A 9,831-nucleotide genomic window follows, 5' to 3' on the forward strand; every position below is an offset into this window, starting at 1 on the left:
GAGTTTTCAGGGAAACCTTACAATACAGAATATATTTCAAAAGTAGCCTGGGTAACAGAGAAGGATCTTATAAAGGATTGCTGTTCATTATCTTAATACCTACTCTTACAGAAGTCAACAAACTGCAAATAAATATTACACCAGAAATATTTTAAAATGATATATAGATCGAGGCAAATCAATACACAAATATTCCAATTAAGGAATTAAGCAAGTAAGCTGAACTTCTATTATTCAATGAAAATCTGCAAGTCTCCAGCCTGTGAATGTGGATGTATCCATGAAGCTACACAGTATTTTATTATTAGTTAGATTAATTCCGATTTTTGTATTCATCGATGTCAATATCGATATAAATCTGGTAAATAAAGTCGTCAATGTCAAAGGGGTTTGTCAAAGGTTCATTGCGTCATGAATTGCTCACGGGTTTTCAATTTGTTTTTATGTTATATAGAAAAGATGCAACCTAAAGTGTGGCGGGAATTATAAATATTGATTAAAAATTGAAAACTTTGTATTAATAGTTTCCTGGACGTGAAAGGCGATATGGTAAATGGCTAGCCTATCGATCCAGTTTCTATTTTCTATTTTGTACATGTATGTTGACAAATAATTTTGCCCTGTTTATTATTGTTTAAATATTTGATACTACTTCATTATTGTGGGATGCTATATTCTTTACTATTTGAAGGTAAAATTGAACATATTACCAGCACATGGATTTCGATTGTATTTAATGTCGAAGTTGACGCTTACAGGAACGAATTCTTCTAAGAACACAAATCGCACAAATTATCATGCACATCGTTCGTTGATACACTCCTCTCGCTCTCATCAAGCTCCTCTTTAGTATCATATAAACAAGGTAGCTTACAATTGTCTTTGATGGGGTCATACATACTCTTCGTTTAATCGTCTTGTACATACTGAGATCAGTACGACACCATGGGCGTAAATCGTTGTTTTCAACAATTCTGGATAAACTGTATTGTGATGAGCATCAATATCAACATAATGAGGAGGATACAATGCATCAATGATTACGTCTGCAAAACGACGTGATTCAGTCTGCTTTTGGTGTTTGTTTTGTCGCTTTCGACTTTTAATCAAACATATGACTGCTATGACCAGTACGACGATGACAAGACCTGCTACAGTACGTAATGTAATATAGGTGGAAGAGGAACACCATTCGATGTTAAAGATGACGATGGTAGAATCGATACATTGGACGATTTGTGAGCAGCAGACGGTGTTTTCTGGTTGCCAATAATCTATTCCGGACTAGCCTGTCGTGCTTAGAGCAGTCGGCGTTTAATTGAATTCTGCTTGTTTCATTTGTATATGAATGAGCCTGTGCAAAGGCTCCTCACCCCACACTCGCGGGCGTGATACAAACGCCCCTAACCCGCGCACTCCGCGCACTCATTGGTGTACACAAACGCCTCATACTAAACCCCTATCCTCGAATGTACCGCGCGCTCAGGAATAACCGGAGATATCCCCGGAAACCTGCATCCCACAGCCAGTGCAATACATTCTCAAGGGCAACAGAGAGACCGCTGTCAAAAAAGCAAGAATATGGCTACCTCACCGGATGCTCTCCCGGTCCTTACAAAAACCCCGCACACTCCCTATAAACGTACACATGTTACCACAAACAAAAACAAAAAATACTATTATCCGCGCATAGCCTCCCTGCCCTTTTTAAAGCTTAACGCTCCGCGTTCCGTACTCTGTAACACATGCTATAAAAACGGCAAATATTATATAGGCCGAAATTGAATTTTTAGCCGTGACCGCACTATACGATAGACAGCTAGAGAATGACCACTACAGCGTATACACGCTACACACCCGTGTTCCCACGTGGCAAACTGCCTGCACGATATCTCCGTGCCAGAGAAGACAAATAATTCTCTTTATACTGTCGAACGGCGAGAATATTTAAGTCTTCTCTTCACCTCCAATCCGAAATAAATAACACAACATGCAAATACTCATTTGCCGGACTAGCCTGTCGTGCTTAGAGAAATAACAAAGAAAGGACAAGGAGAACGATTGTAATAATTTTTTCTTTACAAACCTAATTTTTGTGTTACTAACAAACAATTCTCAAGAGAATCCGCAACAAGAATTGGTGGGATTCCAAATCTATCTCCGCCAAATTAAAGTATTTCGTCAACATTGTGTATGGACACGCGACCGTGATACCCTTGCTAATAACCACGTCACTACCGAAATGATACTGGTCTGTCTTACTTTTTCTAATAATTAGCGTAAAATGGTCTCCGGAAAACTTAACATCCGAACAACGCAAAGCACTAAGCTCGTTAAAACGTAAAAGCCCCGAAAAAGATATTAATATCGTTGAAAGGTCCCTAACCACCATCAAGTCATCTGAACATGAAAACATTTAACATAAATCAATAAGAATGTCCGATGTCACCGGTTCCTTCTTGCGTGTAGGCTTTTTAGCAACACGTTTAGACGTCTCGACTAAGTTCTGCACAAATGAGTTACATGTAGGATCCTCGCGTCCGTTCACTCTGTGTACCCATTCAATGGCATACACTGCTGCCGACACCGTCGCGAAAGTAGAACCGTTTCCCAACAAAAAGTTTAAATACAATGCCACATGGGTAGGACTCGCAGGGAGAGCTGTAAATCCGTGTTCAGTACTAAAATGCTCCCACCTTTTGAATGCTCCGTAATATTTGATGTTGGTGCTTGCACTCTAGCTCAATAATAGCCTCTCCGCCATACCGTCTGCCGTCTTGTATAGTGGAGAGCCTTCCGTGACCCCCGAGGCCTTGATCGCATCATCTATGGATCCCCTCAGTCCTATGCCTGTTAAAACACACGAACAAAATATAGAGTATAGCTTATACCGTAACCTGATTTCAATTCCTAAAATCTAACCTCAGGGCCAACATTTCAAAAGTCAAAACATCGACTCCGAAACACCCGTTGTTGCCCCGCTCCCTCAACGTGACACCCCTGTTCGACAACAGACGAACGTCTACAATGTAATGACCGAACACTCCCTCTGTGGGACATAATATGGGCCAATAAACCGCGCTTCTCCATAGAGGAACGATAAGCGTCCCACATGTCAATTCGTCCCTCATTTTGACCAAAACCTGAACAACCAGTCTCGGAGGTGGAACGACCCAGTTGTTGACCCCTTGCCACCCTACAGTGAACGCATCCATGGCTCCCGTGCCTGGACACCACCACTTGGAATTAAACCGTATGCACTTACTGTTGTAATCTGTTGCGAAACGATCAATTTTGTGTGGTCCCCATGCTGCCTCACATAACTCAAAAACCCAAGCCTGTACTGACCAGTCGTCAGCATCTTTGCATCTGCTTAAATAATCAGCAGTCTCATTCATGTCTCTGGGTAACCACTGTTCACTAATGTTTATGCTATTTGCATCGCACATATCATTTACCTCTCTGGCGATATTCTGTAGATCTGACCTCCTACTACCCACCTTCACTATAGAACAAACCTTCTTGTTATCCGTCAACAACTTAACGTGTTTACCTTTTTCGTGGCCTCCAATTCTCGCCAAGTTGAGCTGTACGAGCTCTCATTTTCATTCCACGTACCCAACGCTATACACTTATCCATGTGATACAGATCCCTCACCGTGGGGAGCCTCACCTCCTGACTGCGTGAAAAAACCTCTGCTGGATTTTTAACTACGTCACTACTCACCTGACCTTTCAAAGGCCGTCCTGTCTTAGGGATAATATGACCCCCTAAGTATCGATCCGCACTATGAGTGCTACCACACTGACCTCTCAAAGGTCGCCCTATACTGGGGCCAGCCTTGGCCCCGCCTTTCATTAGGCGACAAACACTCGGGGTGTTATCTGTGATGACATGACCTCTCAAAGATCGCCCCTCACCGGGGTCTCTGTGGCCCTGACCCCCTGCGGGTCGTACAACACCCTGAGTGTCGTAAACAGCATCATATGCCTCCACACCATCTCTCGGAGAGATTACCACTACAGTGGCGTCACCCGAATCTACATGTACACCAATGTCAACACCGTGTTCATCTAACGGTACACCATCACGTGTGCATACAAACCCACCGTAACCAATATCGATTATCTGATCTAAATCACCCTCGTGTTTGGACTCACCATGCACCTCTTGTACATATCCCCCGTATCCCACTGCAGATGTGTCCGTGCATACCACAACATCACACACTGCGTGCTCATTCAATAATGTAGAGCCTTTATCGTTCATGGATTGCACCTTTAACAACCAGAATTCTATCTCGTCAATAGCTTCTGCCGTAAGCATAACACGCGCATTCCAACTTGCTCTAGATAATACACATGTGTACAACGCTCGAGTACGCAAACGAGCGACGGACCCAACCACACCATGCATTGATATGATTCGGCCGACCAAAGCCGCTACATACCGGACGGAGAACAATACCTGACCTCTTTGTGTGACCTGTGTCATTGTATTGGATAACCAATACAAAAGCCGATCAATCCTGTCTGTAGTAACCCTAACCACGCCTACATCCATAGACCATGTATACCCTAGCCAGGTAGCGCATCTCGATGCTTTCCAATGACATTTCTCTTCAGCGATGAGGAAGCCATAATCCGTTAATGCCCGCTTAACATACCTGCTAACCTCATTGGCCCCGCCTTCCGTCTCATGACCCCCGATACCGTCGTCCAAATACATAATTAGCGTATGACCTGCACTACGAACAGATTTGACGACTTCTCTTAAAACCTTTGAGAATTGAAATGCTGCTGTAGAAACACCGAATGCGAGAACATTCCAGATGTATTGCCGCGTCCTACCTTCTATTTCATATTGAAAACCAAGAAATTTTCTGTCTTCTGAGAAAATTTCAATATGATGGTATGCAGACTTCAAATCAAAAGTAAACAGGTAATCACCCGTCTGAAGCACCTCCCTCGCTACTTTAGCGTCGTCATATTTGAATTTAAATTGATGCAAATACGGATTGATGTGTCTACAGTCCAGAACTAGGCGTGACTTACCTGTCTTATTGAAGGCTAATGTCAGCGGATTTACGACAGCTGGACATAACGGTACTTCTGTCACGCACCCAAGTCGTAATAGCTTTTCAATTTCTGCTTTAACAAAGTCGGGATTATCCCGTGCAGTCTTGTTATTCGACAATACCACACTTGGCGGAATTTCCCTAAATGGGAGTTTGTATCCACTCTCTATTATGGAGAGAACCGCCTCACTGGTACCTTTTTTCTCCCAATACTGAATACTACCTTTCAAACGTCCGACCGGCGAACGCTCAGTTTCTGTACCATTACCGTTATGTACAGGACAACACTTATCATCTCTTACCTGCTTGTTCTCGTTTATGACTGATGTTCGCACATGCATAGTAAACAAAGACCTACTTATACTATGAGCCGATGGGTTCGAAACCCCTCCATGGACCCCAGGACACTCCTGTCGCCAATGCCCAGCCTTTCCACAGCCGAAACAGGTGCCGGGTTTGTTGACACTCCTGGGGAAATATCCCTGTCTCTCTCGCGCTGGGCTTGTAGTCATGGGGTTCCTCGTCTCCGTGTTCTCCCGACGATAAGGCCTGTATCTGTTCCTCCCACGCGTCGACTTTGTTTTCGACGCTTTAACTTTTTTTATTAGCCCTGGATATCGCTCGGTCCATTTTCTTCTCATCGTCCGAGTCTGATGCTATAGGATTCGCTATATACTCATCCACCGTTTTCCAGCCGGACTCAGAACTGTCCGCTAGCTTAACCAACTTGTTCCGATAGTCTAACATTGACATACCTTCTTCTATTTTGTTACGCGTTGTATCTGGTTCCGACAATAAAGAATGCGTGGCGTACACCAATTTAGCCCGTACTTTGGAATTAAATTTATGCTGCACCTCACAACTTTTCATATTAAATTTGTAAGTGTCCGCACTTAGTATCGACTGCTGTATTTTCTCCAACGACGCCTCAGAATTCTTGCACACCTTCCTTTCAAACGAGCCTAATTTTTGAGAAATTAGACTATCTAAATGCCCAAGCATATCATATTGTGATCTGCTAACCGCCGCATGGACCTGCTATGGTACTTTTCATCTCCTCGTCCATGGTGTAAATTTTGTAACTGTTGCTTGCATAAGTTGAATTTTTAGCCGTGACCGCACTATACGATAGACAGCTAGAGAATGACCACTACAGCGTATACACGCTACACACCCGTGTTCCCACGTGGCAAACTGCCTGCACGATATCTCCGTGCCAGAGAAGACAAATAAATCTCTCTATACTGTCGAACCGCGAGAATATTTAATACTTTCGTCTGTTGGCCCGGTATCTTATAAATATTCTAAGGCGATAGTGTCCTTTAAACTATATAGTACATGAGTAAATTAGGCTTGAGCACAAAATCAATGACTGAGCATGAGAACAGTTTCATGAATACGGGCCCTGGTCTTTTTAAGATGGCGACCGTTACAGACAGCAGAGGGTATGTGACCATTTCAAACCGAAAAAAGCCGTTGTTCGTAACATGATCTGAGAACGGCATGTGGCTACGTGAACCGGGAAGTGTGCAAAATCACTTTTAGCTATTTAGAAACCATAAAATATTAAAAAAATACTTACAAACCAATCACAAAGTTGGTTAAAGCATTGATTTTACCAGCGAGGTGTGGAACGCGGTTTAAATAGGGCCCTTTCTTATTATATGGTCATTTTGGAAGTGTTCCTTTATCAGTCTCGACCCCTGATAGGAGAAATGTACACGTACAACATATGGGTTATTTATAATTAAAACCCTATACAATCAAAGAAAACCAAACAACCGTTTGTGTATGTCAAAGATTGGTATTTAAGAATATTTTTTGCACATTTCCCGGTTTAAGACGCTACATGCCGTGCTCAGATCATGTCTAGAAACGACATAATAAAGCTGTTTTTCCTGTCATCGATCATTTCGATTCCCAGCACTATTGTATGTTGACTGTTATAAAATGTCGATATACGTGTAATGTACTTTGTAGCCAGCAATAATGAATTAAGTTAGAGTTTGTTACATTTGGTTACCTTGGGCGTTATCGTTGAATTCAAAGCTCTGTAACATGATCGTACTCGTCTTCTTGAACAACAGAACGCCTGTGTCCTTTATTTACACTGCCGATGCGATCATATTCATCAACCGCGAGCGTATGGTCATAGTCTCCTTCATGTGAATGTGATATCTCTCTTTTTACTCTCGCGCTTGGCAAATGGTCGTATTGTGCTTCTGTGTAATACTTATTCTGACCGTTCTTAGGTCTGTCGGAATTCAAGGTGTGCCATTGGCCATTTCCTCCTGGTTTGTCATAGTTACCCTCGCTTGAAGGATGATCGTGGAACGTGTTAACATTTTTCGGAGTGATACTACCTGTGTCATTTCTACTCGTTTCACTCCACACACGTTCACCACTTCTGGTATGATCATAGTCCGACTCTTCGGCTGTTGTGACTAACTCCGTTCCCATATGGTCATACATGTCGATATTTCGCACAATATGGTCATATTCTTCTCCAGAAAATAATACACTTTCATTATTTTGTGAGAAGTTGTTATACGCACTTACATCCTGGTCAGTTTGTGAACTGACCAGTTGATGTCCCACGTGGTCATACCTGCTGTTGTAATACGCCTCAGCCGGCCTCCCGTGGTTGTGCGTTAACTCCCGGTTTTTGTGTGTGTCTAGATGGTCGTAGTCTCCAAGTCCAGCACTGTCCTCTGTATCATCAGAAAGAACATTGGAGATGATTCTATTCTCTACAGTATAGTCTTTATTATCTTTAATCATCGTTTCACTTGTAATTTGTTGTGTATTTGTTGGATTTCCATCATACGATTTAGAGACATCATTCTTTGAATTGTTGGAGTTGTGTTGTTTTCGCCTTCTGTAGAAAACCACCACCATTAATAACACTAGGATGAGCGCTACCGCACCTCCAGCTCCGAAGCCTACCGCAAGTGTGGGGAACCCTGAGGACGATTTCAGGTTGGCATTTTCTTTTTGTGTGGTTCTTTCTGTCGATAATTTAGTTATAGTAGTAGTAGTAGTAGTAGTAGTAGTACTCTGGTCGGCAGAACCTGCAGACGGATGTTCACATTTTGTTGTCGCCTGTGTTGCAACTTCATCTGGTGATGGTGATGAAGTCGCAGCTGACGACTTGATCGCTTGTACTGTTGGCAAGCTATGTGTTTGACTAACAATTGTTGAAGTCGAAGAATATTCAGTCACCAAAGAATTTGTTGTGTTCTGGGAAGTCGCAACTGGCGTACTTGGTAGCTCCGTTGCTTGATTACTTGAAGTGATGACTGTTTGGTCGATGCATAGTGAAGGCAATAACTGTGAACAGTTTTGTTGGGTTATTTTATGATCATCATTAGTTATGTTTATTGCCATGCATGTTATCTGTGTTAATTCTACACTAAATAACCCTATCCATATTGTCTGATCGTAGTTTTGGTTTGCGCTACTTCCGTTTTTCACTCCAATGAAATGACCTCCTTGGGAACATTTTGTTAAAGCTCCTGTCCAGTTGGTTTGCTGGTCAGGCGAGAATGATTGTGCATTTCGGTTATCAGTGCACAGGACAGGCATTTGTTGACTGCAATTTTGCACCTCATATACAAAAATATTACCAGAAACGTTTGTTGACATACAATTTCCCGATTCATTTGTTGAAATATTGGTTTTCTCAAAACCACACACGCACTTGGTGTCATTATTTAAAGTAGTTTCACTAGAGCCACACACTCTATTGTTATGTTTACCACACCTGCATCCCTGACACGGAGAATCAATTGTTACGTTTACATTCTCACTACAGTAACATTCTGTAGATGTTAAGAACACTTTATCGGAATCACATTTCTGCAGACAGAAAACAACGGGGTCCTCGTAACCATCAACCGGAAAATGTCTACTTCTGTCAGAAGTTATTGCCAAATTAAAACAGCCAGTCATATTGATCCAGACTCTACGAGTGGAACACAAAATTTCATTAACCCAAGCTAAAGTCGGTGCTTGAGAAACTGTATAATTTATAGTTATATTTCCACTTGACTTCGCAAGACTGCAGTTGTTGTCTTGATGTGAAGCCGCCCACGTCCGTTTTTCCGTTGACACATATACATCACCAGCTGAACAGCAGATAGTCAACATCTTTGTCAGTGAAAGAAGTTGAAAAATTGACACGGCAGTATGCATGTTATTTGTATCAAACCGAATAAGAATTTCAACACAAACTAAGTACTATATAGTGTGTTGTCAAGAATGTGTATAATCTAGATCTAAAAAGATAAACATTGTTTGCACAACGTGCAATAACAAAACCCCGTGATCTGATTTATTTTCTGCGATAAGACATATCTTCCTGGTCCGAGGATTTTTTTTTTAATATGACATGACAGCAAGGTATTGATTTGTACGGTAAACATGATACAAATAGAAACACAGATTTCATATCTGGTTAAACAAACTTTTAAGATATTGAACCAGTAATGATTTTTAATGATTAAGCATTGCATATGTATTGACATCACTAGGTAATGCTTTCTTTGTCTCAAACACAAACATCCATTGATCATGATAATAGAAACAAAATGTTGCATACTAAACTATAGGAATATAAAGTAAGAAAGTACATGATTAAATATCACACCATTAAAGTGGAGATGTCGCCCGACCCGCTGGCAGCAATGTTGATTTTCAGATTTTGGACGCTTTGTGACATCAAATAATCACTAGAAATACAAAAGACTGAGGC

At 41.7% G+C, this 9,831-nt stretch overlaps 2 protein-coding genes across 3 annotated transcripts; both read right to left on the minus strand.

Moving 5' to 3' along the window:
• Positions 1-743: 743 nt before the first annotated feature.
• LOC110458983 lies at positions 744-4,327 on the minus strand. Its single transcript, XM_021510998.1, has 2 exons — positions 3,554-4,327; positions 744-2,850 (listed from the first exon to the last, which is right to left on the minus strand). The coding sequence occupies exons 1-2, from the start codon at positions 4,325-4,327 to the stop codon at positions 2,845-2,847; spliced, it is 780 nt and encodes a 259-aa protein (XP_021366673.1). The 3' UTR covers positions 744-2,844.
• Positions 4,328-6,523: 2,196 nt separating this feature from the next.
• On the minus strand, positions 6,524-9,321 carry LOC110458986. 2 transcript variants are annotated; one of them, XM_021511002.1, is made up of 2 exons: positions 8,275-9,321; positions 6,524-8,124 (listed from the first exon to the last, which is right to left on the minus strand). In XM_021511002.1, the coding sequence occupies exons 1-2, from the start codon at positions 9,270-9,272 to the stop codon at positions 7,122-7,124; spliced, it is 2,001 nt and encodes a 666-aa protein (XP_021366677.1). In that variant the 5' UTR covers positions 9,273-9,321; the 3' UTR covers positions 6,524-7,121. The 2 variants fall into 2 exon arrangements, with proteins under 2 accessions (XP_021366677.1, XP_021366676.1); XM_021511001.1 differs by having other exon boundaries at positions 6,524-9,321.
• Between the last annotated feature and the right edge of the window lie 510 nt (positions 9,322-9,831).

Source organism: Mizuhopecten yessoensis, unplaced genomic scaffold, assembly GCF_002113885.1.
Source record: "Mizuhopecten yessoensis strain PY_sf001 unplaced genomic scaffold, ASM211388v2 scaffold9891, whole genome shotgun sequence".
In the NCBI taxonomy this organism is placed as follows: Eukaryota; Metazoa; Mollusca; class Bivalvia; order Pectinida; family Pectinidae; genus Mizuhopecten; species Mizuhopecten yessoensis.